This window comes from Cucurbita pepo, chromosome 1, assembly GCF_057944985.1.
Source record: "Cucurbita pepo subsp. pepo isolate OVF chromosome 1, ASM5794498v1, whole genome shotgun sequence".
NCBI lineage: Eukaryota > Viridiplantae > Streptophyta > Magnoliopsida > Cucurbitales > Cucurbitaceae > Cucurbita > Cucurbita pepo.
Genome location: NC_141798.1, coordinates 79,825 through 97,480, shown reverse-complemented (window position 1 = coordinate 97,480; position 17,656 = coordinate 79,825). Strand labels below are relative to the sequence as shown.

Below are 17,656 nucleotides of genomic sequence, written 5' to 3'. Positions count from 1 at the left end.
ATAAATGGTATTAATTGAGAACTACTAAAAAAATTTGAAAACTAATAAAAAAATTTGAAAACTACTAAAAAAATTACTATATTTAAGTGCATCTATAGCTCATTACTGTATTAGTCCAGGAAGAGAACGACCCACTAATGTTGGTTTTTCTAATCATGATTTCCGCACCATTAATAACTTCCAATTTTAACATTAATTACAACCCTAAAAAGTGGACCACCAATACTCATGTTTTTTTTACCACTTTTTCCATTCTTCAATTAAGAAATTTCAGAGGTGTTCATTTACTAAAATATGTGTATTACTTTTCCTCAATTCAAAATTTAATTGAATTTAAAAAATAAAATAAAAAAATCAAAATTACAAGATCATTCGTGCATCCTCCATGCATTCAAATTCTTCACTCATCATATCCTGTTCAACAGAATTATACAAAATCAGCTACAAGACCTTCTTTTTGACAAGGCAAGCATATAATAATCATAATGAATGTACACCCTTTACAGCCCCCAGCACAAAAGCCACAACTAAAAGGTGCCAACAGCACAGCACAGCACATACAAGGAAGATGCAGCAGCAGCAGCAGCAGGGTCTGACAGTAATGTAGAAATGCCCAGAAGTACAACATTTTGGTCAAAAATGATGGCCCCTTCCATTGATCAAGATTCCTTGAAATCAAGCCTTGTGAGCATCTGCTCTAAAATGTACTAACCAACCCAGAACAAATGTCCTTCCACTGACTTCACACTTTCATCCACCTCAAAATCCATGACTCAAGAATCCGTGATGGCCTTTAAATCGAAACACTTGGAAACTGCCTGGTACAGATTCTCTTCCTCGAATGGTTTTGATACGTATCCATCCATCCCACTTGCCTGGCACTTGTCGCACGTTGCGTGAATAACGTCCGCGGTCATGGCTAATATTGGAACATGCCACTCATCTTTCCTTGCATTTTCTTTCCCACCAGATTCTCTAACCACTGCTTCCTTTGCCTTGCTCTCCATCAGCCTGATTCTTCGGGTCACTTCGAATCTGCAGTTGAAGAAGACGCATTCCATTAATACATTCAAATTAAATGCATAACAAAAGGAAAGGGAACAAATTCTCATGACCTCCTGTCCGTGCTATTCACTATCTCATCACCTAAAACTCATTGTTGCTATTTAATATGTTTTGATCTTGACAGTGATAACAGTTCGGGGGAAATTATTGGCAATAGAGAAAAACTGCTGAACATACCCATCCATTTCTGGCATCTGAATATCCATAAAGCAAGCGTCAAAACTGTGTGGAAGTTGAAGCAATGTCAGAGCAGCTTTTCCACTCTCAGCACACTCTACATCGGCACCAAATTTCTTCAAGGCACCTGCAGCGACTCTTCGGTTCACCATATTGTCATCAACGACCAATATTTTCTTACCTCTAAGAAAGTTGGACCCATTTGCCGTGCCCTTTCCAAGCTGCCGTTTCTTTCCCGAGCCAAGCACCTGTTGAAGACATGCACCTATCATGCTTGCTCTTAGTGGTTTCATGACCAAGGTGTCTGAAAAACCTGCTTCCTTCGCTTTATCAAATTCATCCGTGCTTATGCTGGTCGCGAGAAGGATTAATTTCGGCAACTTAAAGGCATGACCATTCTGCTTCCAGTCTAGTTGATGAAGTAGATTAGAAGAACCACGTTCCTCACTTGAAAAAAAGATATCTTTCTCAAGAAAAATTACGTCCGGCTGAAAGATATTACTGCAATACACAACAAACAATTCGTGTCACAAAACCGCACCATAATATATCTACAAGAGGATCTTAATTGTGCATAATCTTAGTTATGAAATATATTAATGAAGAACTGAAGCTTTTTTTATCAACCCCATATGTGTGTTCTTTAAGAAAATTACTGAACTTACTGCAATTAAACATGATAACAATATTCTTGTACAAAATTATGCAACTCGTTTCTAATGTATTGACGAATTGAGGTTAACGGTGCTTACCTTGATCTAACAGAGCCATTTTTTCCCCATAAAGCTGCAGCCATCTTGACACTACTGGCAACTTCCACCAGGATGCCAAGTCTCTTCAAATGGTATTTGGTCACAGCAGCTCTAACTGGTTTCCCATCAATTACGACAGATTTCAGTCCTCTAAATGCAGAAGGGAGTTCCTCCAAATTAGGCTTTTTAATGTCGACTGTCGCTTTCTTCTCACATTTTCCAAACACAGCAGTGAATGAGAAGGTGCTTCCAACCTCGGGACGGCTTACAAAGGTTATCTGACCGCCCATTAGTTCTACCAGACACTTACTGATGCTTAAGCCAATACCAGTTCCACCATAGTTTCTAGAGGTTGAGCTATCTGCTTGCATGAAGGGCGTAAAGACTCGACCTTGGGCACATAAGGGAATCCCGATTCCTGTATCTTCCACCGATATCATAACAGTAACAATATCAGAACTTTCATTCGTAACCGTAAAATTGCTTGAAGTGTTTGGCCGTTCGTCATTTGCAATGAGATGCTTGAAAGTATCCCAACTGTTTTGGTTATCAGCGGCCTCACATCCACTTAAGGTTTGAAACTGATGCTTATTGTAGGATGCACCATCATCTAAGTTTCCGTTCACATGAGTTTCAGATTTGATATTCGTAGAAGCCATTGATTGTTCGGCTAATTGGACTTTGACAAATATATGTCCTTGTTCTGTGAACTGTCAAATGCCCCAAGTAATGAAACATCAGTCATATTAAGAGAGACTTTAAACTAATCATAAAGGTCAAATTTCGAAAAACATACATTTGGTCAAAAACCATGAAGTCCTAATAATTATAGTTGAAAAGTAGAATGACAACAAGATTTGGTCAAAAACATACATTTGAGAGTCCATGAGGGTGACTCGTGGGAGAACAGAAAGAAAATCTTACTTTTACAGAGTTGCCCACAAGATTTGTGATTACTTGTCTGAACCTTCCAGGATCCCCCATAACGATTTCAGGAACTCTGTCAGAAACAAACACTGCCAACTTCATGTCCACAACGAGAGCCGGCCATCCCGAACCGCACAAAAGCCACCATGAGAAAAAGCAGACAAGAGAGCAAGATTAATCAAAGGATATCAGATTTCAAGAAGAAAACAAAAACAATAATAATCGTCTTCTTCCTCGTCCATAAAGATGGATGCCGATTTTATTTATAATGTCAAGGAGAAAGCTTCGTTAGTCCAGCGTGTTCTATCTAGTGCTATGCTAGAAAATATTTACAGCAAAATAACTTGCTCATAATTAGCAGGATCTTACCTCTACTCCCTTGTGCCGTGACTTTTCAGAAAACAAAGACAGAACATCATCTAGTATCAATCTAAGGTCAAAAGGAACCGCCTCAAGCTCCAACTTCCCTGCTTCAATTTTCGCCCGGTCAAGCACTTCATTTATTAGCGCTATCAGTGCTTTTCCACAGGCCTTGGCAGTTTGAGCGTAATCCCTTTGAGTTGAACTCAATTCCGTATCTAGAAGTAGAGCAAGCATTCCTATAATTGAAAGTAAAGAGTAAATTGGCGGGAATCCAATAAATATATTGGTAACGAAGAATATGCAAAAAGATATACACCCTTTATCCCCTCCCACTCTCTCTATTTATAATCTACTCCTACTAACAAACTCTTTAGCTAATATCTAATAATATTCAAACCACCCCAATGTCATTCCTAACAAAGTCATTGCCTATACACATCTAATAGCTAATACCCTTCCAAAATAATTCCAAGAGAGACAAATACTCACCAAGGATGCCATTCATGGGTGTCCTGATTTCATGAGAGACGGTGGCAAGAAACTGGCACAAGATGAGAACGTTAGGTATGAAAAGTGTAGCAAGAAGTTGGGGAATGAAAGGCAAAGGCTTCAAGAAATACCTGAGATTTTGCAACATCAGCAGCTTCAGCTAGAACTTTCAATTCTTGCATTTCATGGAAATCGTCCTCGACTTTAACGATATGAGTTGCTGCACCGTATAATATATATCCCACTAACAATCCAATCACAAAGAATAAGAATGCAGTAGTAAGTGCCGTCCATAATGTTGGTGCTTTCTGATGATATCTGCTCAAAACTCCATCCGTAAGACCATTGGGAAAAATGCACAGATATATTCCAGCTACAACTTAAAAGATTTGACCTTGCAGTTACCTGCATATCATCTCATGCTTCCTAAATGGATCTCCAAAATCTAATTTGCTTTCGTGCAAAAGAGACATGTCTCCATCTTCATATTGATGACCATACATTACTAGGGGATCAGAATAGTTCGTGATATCGTATACATGCACCAAAATAGCCTGATTTCCAGCAAGTTGCCCAAGCAAATTTTCGACAAGTGATTCCACATCAAATGCTCCACCAAGGTAACTGCTTTACCAAAAATTATGAAGCCATCAAGAAGCATAACAAACCATAATATTTTGAAGGGGAAAGCGTGAGAGATGATCCTTCTCATTCTACCAAAATACTAGATTACAATAACATGCTTCAAGAATAAAGATTTCACAGCCAAATACATTCATGCAAACTAATGGAAAAGTAATTTGATTCACCGAGCTAGAGTATCTACGGTAAGGGGTTAGAAAGGGAATTAGTGGTTAGAAGAATGAAGGGGTCGAGACCCATGTAACTAACTCTAATCAGTGTAAGTAAATAGTAGCAACCGGAGATATAGAGGACCTCCTCAGTTGTAACCATTATCTTTCGGCCTATGAATGAAACTCCAACCTTACATTTCTACAGGACTAGGCATTAGAGGGACTGTAAGAATTGTATAGAACATACATAGTACCAGGGCACGAGGAAGTGATATTCTAGAAATTTTGTTATTGGCATGTAATATGGGTTGGCGGGTGCCCAACGGAATTGGATAGTTGACTGCGACAGCGCATAAGCAGAAAGGAAATATTTTGACTGTGAGGGCAGATCTAAAATTATACTAACTACCCCAAGGGATAGCATGTTGGACACATGCCCTATTCCTCCACCACATTTGGGGTGGAGGATTTCAACATTTGACCCCTCATTGCTTTTCACATGGTGCTTATTCAACAGCCTACTATATGCAATCAACACCAACTTTCAAGCTCACAAGTATGTAGAGCCAATTGTTTTTTTATCATCTGATCAGATAGCTCTTTTTTTCTTTGTTCTTCATTACTTAAATTCGTATCATTGGGAATACGAATACATTTCTTTCCTTCAGTGCATTATTTGGGTCTTCACAATTTCTCATTTTTGCGAATCCTTTTTTCCTAGCCTCCTCTTGAAACTCTTTATTGAGGCATCTTTTACTCAATGAAAGCTAGTTCCCACCCCTTCAAATGGAAGTTGGCTTTTGTCCCCCCCTCACCCACACACACAGGAAAAGGAAAAGGAAAAGGAAAAGGAAAAACCACTTGCGAAACTTACCCTGCTGTTGCTCGAGTTCGCTCATCCATAGTTGGATTTGCCGGAAGCTTGGTTTTATAAACAGGGATCGTCAGCACAACTCCAAGATGGTGAGAACCCAGTAGTCTGAAAGGGCTCGTTAAAACAGCTTTACCTGTTTCTCTTGATCTCAAAATGTTTTCACGGTCCTCCTGCAATGAAAGGCATCATAGGACAAATTATATTTGGAGGAGGTACCGAAGTCAACACAAAAAAAAAAAAAAAAAAAAAAAAAAAAAAAAACACTCCCTTAACTAACTATGACTATGATTATAATTCAAACTACCTCTCCAGACATCATATCAAGAGATTCAATGTAGGAAACAGTTTCCTGGGAAAATATGACTGGCGCATACTCATCCCTTATAGGCGATGCTTCCCTTTCCATCGTTTTTATAGTCCAACCATGTTGCATCTCGAATTTCTCTCGCTCCGAGTGCACCACTCTTTGCGCAAATGCCACACCACTGAGCAAAGGCCGCTCGAAAGCAGTTCTGGCTGTGTACTCAGCAAAAGTTTCCTGCATTCAAACAATCAAACACCCCTAGAAACTGAGAATCAAGACACCAAAGTAATTTCTAGACGAAAACAAGAAAATATGAATACTCTCTCACACATAAATAAACCCAACTGATTTAAATCAAAGACAGAAACCGAAACCTGAATACCTGATCGATTGCTGATATGTTCTTGAAGTAGTGGAAAGTGGAAATGAGAATAGCCAAAGCATGGACGTGGTTGACACTGACACTGAATTGATCCTGAAGCATCCTTGCCCTCTGGTCACACATGCTCCCCAAGACTTCCCTTCTTCTAACCTTGTTGTCAGCCTCCATTCCCTTGTAGATCAGCATACTAATGAATGCCACCAACAGAACCCAAAGCAACAAGAACTTGGGAAGCCAAGCCCTGTTGGCTTGAATGAAGGTGACCCCTTTTTTGCTTCCAATTTGCTCATTATACCTCACAGCCACTGAGTGGTGGCCCTGCTGCATCTTCATACTCATCTCAGCACTTGTCTTTTCTACCATTCCTCTTCCTCCTTTGTCTCCCCCACTCTCAGCAACCTCATACTAAAGTCCCACAGAAAGACACAATTATAAGCTCGCTTTTTGTGTAAACAAACTGACAATTACTCAAGAAACCCCCAAATTTCTTCTCCCTCCAAGACTTCCCTCGATCTCACGGAGACCCCATTACGAAAATAGGAAGGAGGAGTGCATAGAGAGGCATAATTGAAGAAGAGAAGAAAACAAAAGAAGTTCCCAGTTCCCAGTTCCCAGTTCCCAATTCCCAATTCCCAATTCCCAATTCCCAGAAGAAGCAAGACTCTCAAAAGATGGGAACAAAAAAGAAGGGGAAAAGCCCAAACTTCAAAGTATTCCCTCTTTATTTGAACGAGTTTCCCAACTCTTAAAATTTACATGTCACAGCAAAACAATGGGTCTAGGTTTTGAGCAGAAGAAGAAGATGGAATGGGGAAAGAGGAATAAGAAAGAAGAAGTAAAAAAGAAATTGTAAGAATACAAAACTGCAATCATGTGCTCCCTGGAACGTGAAGCTTAGTTGAGGAAGCGGCAATCTGACAAGGAGGAGCACGTTTCAGTGTGTTGGCAGCATAAAATAATAAAATTCAAAGAGAGTTGGAAGGGCAAAGGGAAAAGGGGACAAAATATTATATATAAAACGCAAACAGCTCAGCAGAGGATTGGGAGTTCAGAAACAGAGGAACATGAAAATGAGGGGACAAAAAGGGGAGGGATGGGTTGTTTGACAGAGCAAAATTGAGAGGATTCGGAAGAAGAAGAAGAAGAAGAAGAAGAAGAAGAGCAAAAATGGGATCTTATGCTCTCTCCTCCCTCCCTTTCCCCTTTGCTTTTTGAAGCAAAAACAAATATCCAAAATTTGGGATTTTTTAGGATTTTCAAAGATACGCTGTTGTCTCCCTCGCACTTATTTTGTATTCTCTCTCTCCTCTTTTTCTCTCTAGCTTCATCATTAATTTTAAACTCAACTGCTCAACATAATAAATACCCTTTCCATCTAAAATTTAGAGCTTCCGGTGTTTTTACTCACCTCAAAAAAAATTAAAATCAGTAATATTAATAAAAATATTCCTAAACTCTATATTTTTTTTTAAATTATTAATATATTTTTTTTAAATCTAAAAAATGTCTTCATCTTTCATTTGGGATGGAAATCAAAACTAATTTATTTTTAACCATTTTTAACCTTACATAAAAATGTTCAAAAAAAAATTTATCATTGTCTATTGACACCTCATAAATTATATCTAAATTTTTTTAATTTTGAAAATTCATGATTTTTTTTTTTTAAGTTTTTAAAACATATTAATGGAACTTGAAAAATTCAATGGTATTTTTCAAACCCCTCTAAAAAATGGTTAATAATTTCCATCCAAAAATATATTTTTTAGTTTTTTTTTTTTTAAGTTTATTATTTTATTATTAATTTAGCCTAATTAATCTTATATTTTTCATCTGAAAGTTAATATTTAAATTGTCCGACTCCATATATTGATGTTGTTATTCCAAACAAGAAAATTCGCATATTGCCGATTTCCTTTATAAAAAAGTTCAAATAGTAACTTAGCCTTTACTAATATTTTGCAGTTCTCAATCTTATTGAAATTTAAGATAGTTAATTAATTAATAAAAAAAAATTCAACTTTTTTTATTTTTATTTTTTATGAAATGACGTGACTGAAATTTTCTCATCGATTAGATCATTAAATGAATTCGCCCATTTTTTAAGTATAAGAACTTTTAATAAAGTTGTTTTTCGATAGCTACAAAATGTTGGGTGAGAAGTGCATTTTGACATGATTTTTAATTCTAAAAATGATTTAATCACGATGTTATGTTTTCCCCTTTTTATTATTGTTCTTATTATTATTATGTAATTTTAGTTGACTTGAAAAACAAAACATGGGTTTCAAACTTTAGATTGAGTAGAAAAAACTCTCAATTTTTTTCTTCTAAAATAATTATTCTTATTGTAATTCGAGTACATATAGAAATTAATATTACATCTGAATGAGAGTGATTCCAATTCTAGATATAAGAGGATTAAGGTATATTTGAGTAATTATATTTTTGGTGACACGTTAAAACTTTTTAGATAATATTCATTTTTAGAAAAAAAATTATTTTATTTGAAATTAGAAGTTTAAATTAAGTAATTGTATAGAAAAAAAAAAGTTTCATAATATTCAGTTACTTCAACGAAGGAATAATTCTATTTTAGTTTTAGTTAACAGAACTTTCCATCTATTAATTAAAGTATCCACTGTCCAAAGGTATTACTTTCAATAATCTATTTGAAAAAGTAATACTTCTCACAATAATTTTAAGTAATTAGAGGTCTTAAAAAAAAAAAAAAAATCAACCCCTTTCTTAATTTGTTTGAATTATTGAACTTATTAAATTACCACAAACTACGTAGTTTTTATTATTAATTTCATGTCATTAAATCTCTCCCAAATATATATGTACGCAGATTGGTAGACGCCCATAAAAAAATTAATATAAATGATTAGGTACCATTCTTAAATATTAAGACTACACCCAAATACTTATTATAAAAATATCATTATCAAATAAATTAGATTTGAATGTATTCATTATTTCCTAAAACTATATTATTCTTGCTATCCCTCTCTATATCATATCATAAACATAGGAAGAAAGAGAAGATATATTAATAAAAAAAAAATATATATATATATATTTGTGATGGTGTATGAGAATAATGGCAAATTTAGGGTTATAAACAAATATTTTATGAATTGGTTAGAAAAAAAGAAAATAATAATAATAATAAATAAATAAAAATTGGAAAGAGAAAGGGAATCGAATTGGTTGGAAGAGAGGGACTGGAAATCGCTATCAGAAATCTATGTGATGATGACTCGGCGACAAGCCCCGGATTCTTATTCGCCTCCCCCTTTTATTTCCAATCCCACCTTCTTTCTCTCTTTTTCCCCCTCCTATTTTCTCTTCTCAATCTCAATATTTTTAATTTATTTTTGTAAAATCTTCATTTATTAAATTATTGTTTCATTAATATATTAAATTACACTATCCGACATTGGATAAATCACACTATAGCAATAAGTAGTTTTCTAAACCGATATAAGTGTTTTAGTTCAATTCAAAATTTTAACTTATTGATGAAATAATAATTTTTTAACAATTTGAGTTATGTGATGTGAATTAAAATGTGAATGTCTCCCTCTATGAGTATATATATAATTTATTAAAAAAAAAAGCATCTAACTATTTTTAAATAAGTTTATATTTGTTAGATTCAGATATTTTGGGGATATTTTGAGAGGATTTTTGTATAATATGATTGGACATTTGATAAGTGATGTGAAAATTGTTACAAAAATTAAAGACTGGAGTCAATTTTATAGGTTTAAAGATAGAGTAATTGTAGGTGAATAAATAATAAAAAAAAAAGAAGAAATATTTAATAATTTGACGAGAGAGAGAGAGAGGGAGAGAGAGAGAGAGCAATAAATATAAGGCAAGTGTCCCTATAAACAACGAAACAGAGAGGGAGAGAGAGAGAGAGAGCAGTAAGTATAAGGCAAGTGTCCCTATAAACAACGAAACATTCACCCAATTGGAAGTAAAGAAAAATTTGGGAAATCCAAAAACCATACTGTTTTCTTGTGAAATCATAATAAAACCAAATTCAATTGCTTTCATGCCATTTCTTTTTTACTTTGAGATCCCATTAAAACAACAAAGCATGAGAATGAAGGGGTAAATAAAGGATGAACCGTTTTTGTGGCACTCGCATTAATATTTAGGAACATGAAAAGTGTAAAGTGAATGGGTAGTTGGTATATTAAAATTTGTAATTATTTTGTGGGTTATGGCTATGTAACAGGGCTGTAGGTTTCATTTTCACATTTTCACATTAGTTTTAGGTTTCAATGTTTCAATGTCTCAATCATTTCTTTTACTCCAATTTAATTTGTGTACCCCACCCCATAAATTGTTCACACCAAATTACACTTACCCATTCACTTTACCCACCACAACCATTCAACTCCTCATTAATTACCTTCCCGAATGTATCCACGTCTTCTATTTATACACTCTTCTTCTTCTTCTTCCTTTTTCTTCGAGGGAGAATTCAAACCAACCCTGGGTACCAATGCTACCTCCTATTGGATTATGATGTTCCTGCTTTTATAGAAAAAGTGTATTTTAAAGCTTTTTAAATAATGGAGAAATAATGGTTGGATGAAATCATGAGTTGTTATAATTTTCAAAGGGGCTACATTTTTGCATTTTCCTTTCATTTAAACCTTTAAAATAATGGAAAAATAATTCTAAACTTAAATCATCACTTTATTCCTTGTACGTCTCACAAAATTGATTGCTCTCTTCCATTCATATAAAAAAAAAAGATGGGTAAAATCCATAATTACCTTGAACTTTACATAGTTTACCCATTTAGTTTTTTTCCATTTTATGTTTCCCTTTGATTTGATTCCGATTTCCTAAAATGAAAGATGAGGACCAAATTGATATTTGGGCCCAATGGGGAAATATGGGCACAAGAGTTTGTTATTGTTTTAAAACTGTGTTGGGTGGGGTGAAGGTGAAGCCCATTCATGAATGTTTGCACATTGTATTGAATTGGCAATCAGAATTCCACATTCATGATTGCCTCACATCCCCCCTTTCCCCACCACAATGGCATCAACAAATTCAAATTGGGTTCTCTATTTCCCTTTCCTTTCCTACTACTACAACACCCTCACCTCACTCTCAAGCCTCTACAAAATTCATATGGAATTGATTGAGGAGTTGTGTTTTGTAATTATTTCCCATAAAAATTTATCTAACATTACCATAAAAATTTAAGATTATTAAAATCTAGTCATTAGAGTAATAGAGTGATTTTGAAGTTATTTGTAACAATTCAATTAAAACGAGTAATTGAATTTTTTGAAGATCACCCAAATATTTTTTTTGGTTAAAATTAAATGTTGAGGTTGCTATAGTTCATCTCAATTTAACGTCATCCTGCGAAAGGAAAGAGTAATTCAATCTTTTTTTCTTCTACAAATCCATTGAATTTAAAAGATGTTATTCTAAAATTGATAGGAGAAAACAATGGTAGTGATTTTAGAAAGAGGTGCAAATTTAAAGTCTAACTAGCTAAAAGTTACCCATTAAACAGAAGTTGGAAAAGGTAAGAACTTTAGTTATCACCATATTTAGACCTAACATCAATAATTTATCCTTTGGTTTAATCTGCGAGCCCTTTTCCCCACCACCATGAGTTGAAAGTTGAAACAAATTGGGTGTCACCATATGTCCCCTTGTCTGTGCTTCTCTATTTCCTTTTCGTAGCACTACATCCATCACCTTGTCTGTGCGTCTCTGTTTCCTTTTCCTAGTACTACATCACCACTCTACTCCACAAACTCACTCTCAATCCTCTACAACTTCATCTACCCCTACATCCCATTTTTGTGCCCACAAATGGTAAGAACCTACTTCTCTTTTCTCCATTTTTGCTTCATGGGATTTCAGTTTCTTGCGAACCTTTCATCTGGGTGTCTGTTTTCTGTTCTTTTTCTTTTTGGGATTTTCTGTCCTTCTCTGTACTTGAATTTGTGGTTTCTGGGGGTTTTCATCTCTTGAATTTGGAATCAGGACCCTTTTGTTTCCTTTTCTTCTTCTGTTCTTAAGAGGGTCTTCCAAATTTACCAATAATTCTCCTTAGAAATGGATATTTCTGAATTTTCCCTCTGTTTTGAACTTGGGAGCAAGCTATGAAGGGGGAAACAACGGCGATGGAGACTCGTTTGCTTCTTCTTCTCCGTTTTACCTTTTCTTTTTTGGTTATTTTCTGGAGTAACTGTTGACTTAAATTATTTGGAATTGGTTATTTATTTATTTATTTTTTGATGAGTTTAGCTTGTAGTATAGATTTTAATAAATTATCTCATTTCTCTGTATTAGACACAATAAGATTAGGTTGAAAATTGAAGATGGTGAGTTCCTTAATGCCAATCATTGTAGAAGGTTGAGTAAGTATTTGAAATGATTGGAAACTAATGCTATACTAGAATACTAGAATAATGTTTAGGTTAAGTAATGGTGTATTAGGTTTTGTAGGCTAATTAATTCAAGAGGCCGCTATTTAACTCCACTTGAGAAGATCTTCTCATGTATAAAAAGGAGTATCGATAAGAACTTGTTTGGGATAATTCAAGAGATCTCGGACTAACAGATGCACTGCCTGGGATAATACAAGCCCTTGCATAAGCACTGTTCGTGAACAGATGCACTGTTTTGCCACTTATGACTAATGGTAAGACCTTCTTTAAACTTCCTTTTTAACTACTCTTGAAAGTTGATGAGTATTTTTGCAATGCGGTATTGACGCTTATATACTAACAGTATGAAGTTTCTAACAATATGAAGTTTCTTCGACTTTTTAAAAAAGTTTAAAGGAATTTTTTTAAGGAATTCTCATAAGTTGCATTAGATTAAGCTTTCATTGTTTATGCAGGTTATTTACATGAGTGACAGCCAACATCGACTTATTTGGCGTTTCTTATTGTCAACCAAATAATCAACCGTCTAATTCTAAATCCTATTTCCAATATGCAATCACCAAAGTTGAATTTGGAATGGGAAGAAGATTCAGAAGTGAGCACCCAAGTTGCTTCTGACATGGCTGTACCTGAAGCAACCTCTAATCCCTCGAAGGACAGTAGTAGTACATCCTGCCTCACCAACTCGATAAAAGGTAATACCAATCAAGGTTTGGTTTCTGTTGACCTGACACTTCATTTCAACCCAAATGATGTCGACGCAAATGGTAGTGGTGAGACTAGTAGTGAAGCAGTTGGCCATGTTTCTGGCTCAACAAACCCCAGGATGTTCTCTTGCAATTACTGTCGACGTAAATTCTTTAGCTCTCAGGCCTTGGGTGGCCACCAGAATGCTCATAAAAGGGAGAGGACAATGGCAAAGCGAGCGATGCGGATGGGTATGTTCTCTAATAGATATACTAGCTTGGCTTCACTTCCACTTCATGGTTCTGCATATCGGTCGCTCGGGATCCAAGCTCATGCTGCAGTGCACCATAAAATCTTACCTGCACAACGGCCATTTATTGCTAGAAATGGAGTCACGTTTGATGAAGGGTACATTGGAATGCCATTTTTTATGGAAGATGAGGATGTTGCTCCATTTTGGCCTGGGAGTTTCCGACGAGTAAACGAGAGATCTACTGGTTCTATGCCTGGGGAAGTATCTCAAGTTCCAAGTCCAAAATCTGGTACGAGCATGGCACCGCCGAAAATGAGTTGTTCGCCTGATCTTACTTTAAGACTCTAAGCTTTTTTGGTTTTGTTGCCTTGATTCTAAATATTTTCCCCATATTGGTAATTATGTAGAGTGATGTGCGGTGCAAGCTTTTCATTGAGTCATGTATGTAATTCTTCTCCGTCTACCATAACTTGACATCTTAAGGAACACTCTTATTTGGATGGATGTGGTGTTAGTTGATTCATATATGATTAACCTTAACCTTTTTGGAAGGATGAGGTGTATATATATATTTTGAAGAGAGAGAGAGAGAGAGAGAGAGAGAGGAAAGAAGTAGAAAATTGTTGTAGAAATGAACTGAATTAGAGGGAAGAATCCGATGTCCTTGTCCCAACATATTCCAAATGGAAAAGCGTGGAAAGAGAAGGAATTTGTGATAGTTCCAAGTCAATTGAGGGTCTTCCCGTGCTTCCTTGGCAGAGGGTTTTCCTCTACAATTCCATTTCACTCTTCTCCAACACAAAGATTCACAACTTGTATAAATTTGTGATATGGCTTCTCATATCTTCATTCTCACAAACCTCTCCATCTCTCTCTCGTTTCATTCCTATAAACCACTTTTCTCTCTCTACAAAATGGAAGGAGGAGAAAGTTGTAGAAGCCACAAAGCAAGTAGTGCCAAGGACTCCAATGGTCTCATTGATGTTTTGTTTTCTTGGGAGTTGACAAATGTGTTCAATCAAAACTTGTATAAACTCAAGGTATGTCTTCTTACATTCTTGCCTTCCTCTCCTATGCATCTTCACTCGTCACAATTCACATTTCTTCCAACGTTTCCATATTAGTGGATATTTTAATGAGATTAAATAACTAATGCCCAATTCTACGAAAATGTTCAGGTGGGGAATATTCCAAAATCATTTGAATCAGAGGAACACTACAGAGGCTCATACTTGTTCCCTTTGTTAGAAGAAACAAGGGCAGAGTTGTGCTCAAGTTTGAAGGCAATTCACAAAGCACCTTCTGCTCAAGTGGTTTCCATTGAAGAGTCAAACGCAAAAAGAGGCAAAATCTTGTTCAATGTGAATGTTAGCCCTTGGAGAAGCACTGATGGGAAGGGGCAGCAGCCGTACAAAGCACTTCCAGGCGATATTTTTATAATCTTGGACTCTGATCCTCAAACTACCGATAGTGATTATTTGGAACGCTCAGAATTCAACTGGGCATTTGCTTGGTTGGGACAAATCACCGACAATAGTATCCCTACTCATCTCAACCTTCATGTTTCTAAAAACATCACAGCTCACGGTGACATCCTCAAATCAACAACACTTTTCATTGTTTTTCTGATGAATGTGACAACCAACTTGAGAATATGGAAGGCGTTACAATGTTCTGCTGGTGGGGGCATCATTGGGCGTGTTTTGGGCACAACGTGGCTGGTATGTTTTCTATATATATTTGATGCTAAGATTTTGCTTGATAACGATTTTGAATTTAGTATTACTTTTGAAATGGTACAAAGTTAGTCTCCATTATAATATTTATAAACCTAGCTCTTATTGTGTGAAGTTTTTGAAGTGGATTGTTTTGTAATATGTCAGGGAAACCATCAAAGCTGCACAGAATGCACTCAAAATGATCAAGAAGATCCCACGCAAGATTACCCTACACCACACCCTTCTTCATTGAATGAATCCCAAAAGGTTGCAATAGAAACTTGTATCCAAAATACTCTCTGCCAACACAAGCCTTCAATAGACCTTATATGGGGCCCACCCGGAACAGGCAAAACCAAAACTACCAGTATATTACTTTGGAGAATCTTAACAATGAAGCACCAAATTAGGACTCTTGCTTGTTCGCCCACAAATGTTGCCATTACAAATCTTGCCTCACAAGTTGTGAAGTTGCTAAAAGACGAGTCTTTTCGTAAAGACCACATCTTTTGCCCTTTGGGACAATTGCTTTTATTTGGGAACAAAGATAGACTTAAAGTTGATTCTCAGCTGGAAGAGATTTATGTAGAGCATAGAGTTGAAAAACTTATCAAGTGTTTAGGAGCAAATGGCTGGAAGTTTCAAATAACATCCATGATAGAGATTCTTCAAGGATGCAAATTTCCAAGATTGAAGAGAATGTTCAAATCCATTGCTTCATCACTTTTAGAATGTGTTCACATTTTAACCACTCACGTCCCTCAAGAAGTCATTATGGAGCATAATTTGAAAAAAATGGAGATTCTTGTTGAGTTGATTGGTGATATTGGGACCCTTCTGAGTGAAGATGATGATAAAGTGAGAGGAACTTTGATTGGTTTGAGGGGTCAATGTGTTTTGGTTTTGCAGACTCTTTTGATGTCGCTTGATCAGGTTGAAGTTCCAAGTAAAGTAAGCAGAAACTCGATCGAGAAGTTTTGTTTTCAGCAAGCTTCTTTGATATTTAGCACAGCTTCAAACTCTTTCAAGTTGAAGAATGTGAAAAAGAATTCACTCAACTTGTTAGTTGTTGATGAAGCTGCTCAATTGAAGGAATGTGAATCACTCATACCTTTGCAACTTCCTGATATAAGGCATGCTATTCTTATTGGCGATGAGTTCCAATTACCAGCAACAGTAAGCAGCAAGGTAATTTATGGTTATCTTATCTTCTTCCTTCTTTGCTCTAACATGAAACACAATTGTTGATTGGCTTTAATTTTGATCAAACCCAATCCTTTTTGTATTAGGTTTCTGAGGCAGCTGGATTTGGTACAAGCCTTTTTGAGAGGCTTAGTGTCTTAGGACACTTCAAGCACCTATTGAACACACAATATAGGATGCATCCGTCTGTGAGCCACTTCCCAAATTCCAAATTCTATGGCAATCAAATTCTGGATGCTTCCATTGTTATGAATAAGCAGCTGTATGAAGAATATTACCTTCCTAGTCCTCTGTTCGGTCCATATTCTTTCATCAATGTTTCTGGTGGACAAGAGGAGAGCAATGATGATGGACAAAGCAAGAAGAACATGTTTGAGGTAGTTGTTGTGGCCCAAATAATACAAATGCTTTACAAAGGTATTGCCAGTTTATATTTTAACATTTTCAATGTTTTGTCTTGCTCACTAAATATCTTGTCACCTACACTTATGTTTTAAAACAAAACAATGGAGACTAAAATATATATATTCGAGCGAGAATTTTAAAATATAAATGGTCGTCATTCAAATATAGCATGGTCCAACAAGAAGAAGGATATTAGCATTGGGGTGATATCTCCTTACGCTGCACAAGTTTCATCAATCCAACACAAACTTGGAAGAAAATATGAGAAGAAGGAAGGTTTTACAATAAAAGTGAAGTCTGTTGATGGATTCCAAGGTGGCGAAGAGGATGTGATTATAATATCTACAGTTAGATCCAACCGTGGAAACAACATTGGATTCCTCTCAAGCTCACAAAGAACCAATGTTGCTCTCACAAGAGCTAGGTATGATCTTCTTCTTATTTCATTTACAATATTTTCAACTCAAGCAACTCATAAATTTTTTGTCCAGGCATTGTCTTTGGATCGTGGGAGATGCAACAACCTTAGGAAAAAGTAATTCAGAATGGCGAGAAGTTATTAAGGACGCCAAGTCTCGCAAATGCTTGTTTAACGTTGAAGAGGACAAAGAGTTGGGAGATGCAATGAAAACGATGAAGACTTGGCAAATGTCTGATATCAACCAAGAGATTCTCAACCTTGACAATATTTACAACAGTGATCACAAGAAGAAATCAGATGGGGTTTGATTGCTCTTACACACTTCAATTGTTATTAGTGTGATATGTTTATGAACTTTAAATTAGCACGCCTCGTTTAGTTCTGGGGTTTGGCTTATAA

General features: G+C 35.9%; 3 protein-coding genes across 8 annotated transcripts; 2 read left to right on the top strand and 1 right to left on the bottom strand.

The window, feature by feature from the left end:
- Nucleotides 1-360: 360 nt before the first annotated feature.
- On the bottom strand, nt 361-7,378 carry WOL (CHASE domain containing histidine kinase protein). The gene is made up of 11 exons (XM_023692435.2): nt 6,128-7,378; nt 5,746-5,979; nt 5,442-5,611; nt 4,179-4,397; nt 3,905-4,091; nt 3,774-3,825; nt 3,291-3,520; nt 2,919-3,017; nt 1,995-2,704; nt 1,243-1,743; nt 361-1,035 (listed from the first exon to the last, which is right to left on the bottom strand). Exons 1-11 carry the CDS (start codon nt 6,488-6,490, stop codon nt 774-776), a joined length of 3,027 nt encoding a protein of 1,008 aa, XP_023548203.1. The 5' UTR covers nt 6,491-7,378; the 3' UTR covers nt 361-773.
- Nucleotides 7,379-11,780: 4,402 nt separating this feature from the next.
- Nucleotides 11,781-14,010, top strand: LOC111781351 (zinc finger protein 7). Of its 6 annotated transcripts, none has more exons than XM_087126238.1 (4): nt 11,781-11,992; nt 12,473-12,540; nt 12,629-12,824; nt 13,026-14,010. In XM_087126238.1, exon 4 carries the CDS (start codon nt 13,121-13,123, stop codon nt 13,856-13,858), a length of 738 nt encoding a protein of 245 aa, XP_086982364.1. In that variant the 5' UTR covers nt 11,781-11,992; nt 12,473-12,540; nt 12,629-12,824; nt 13,026-13,120; the 3' UTR covers nt 13,859-14,010. The 6 variants fall into 6 exon arrangements, with proteins under 6 accessions (XP_086982364.1, XP_086982362.1, XP_023517695.1 ...); XM_087126236.1 differs by having other exon boundaries at nt 12,620-12,824; XM_023661927.2 differs by lacking the exon at nt 12,473-12,540.
- Nucleotides 14,011-14,108: 98 nt separating this feature from the next.
- On the top strand, nt 14,109-17,656 carry LOC111781341 (helicase SEN1-like). Its single transcript, XM_023661882.2, has 6 exons — nt 14,109-14,550; nt 14,689-15,231; nt 15,394-16,416; nt 16,518-16,848; nt 17,005-17,260; nt 17,328-17,656. The coding sequence occupies exons 1-6, from the start codon at nt 14,341-14,343 to the stop codon at nt 17,563-17,565; spliced, it is 2,601 nt and encodes an 866-aa protein (XP_023517650.1). The 5' UTR covers nt 14,109-14,340; the 3' UTR covers nt 17,566-17,656.

Excerpts from the sequence above, each read along its gene's own strand:
- WOL (XM_023692435.2), bottom strand. The coding sequence starts at position 6,490 with ATGGTAGAAAAGACAAGTGCTGAGATGAGTATGAAGATGCAGCAGGGC. Across the intron at positions 3,018-3,290 it reads CACGGCACAAGGGAGTAGAG|TTGGCAGTGTTTGTTTCTGA; the intron begins GTAAGATCCTGC and ends GTGGACATGAAG. Across the intron at positions 1,744-1,994 it reads AATGGCTCTGTTAGATCAAG|TAATATCTTTCAGCCGGACG; the intron begins GTAAGCACCGTT and ends TGTGTATTGCAG.
- LOC111781351 (XM_023661944.2), top strand. The coding sequence starts at position 13,121 with ATGCAATCACCAAAGTTGAATTTGGAATGGGAAGAAGATTCAGAAGTG.
- LOC111781341 (XM_023661882.2), top strand. The coding sequence starts at position 14,341 with ATGGCTTCTCATATCTTCATTCTCACAAACCTCTCCATCTCTCTCTCG. Across the intron at positions 14,551-14,688 it reads AAAACTTGTATAAACTCAAG|GTGGGGAATATTCCAAAATC; the intron begins GTATGTCTTCTT and ends GAAAATGTTCAG. Across the intron at positions 16,849-17,004 it reads AATACAAATGCTTTACAAAG|CATGGTCCAACAAGAAGAAG; the intron begins GTATTGCCAGTT and ends ATTCAAATATAG.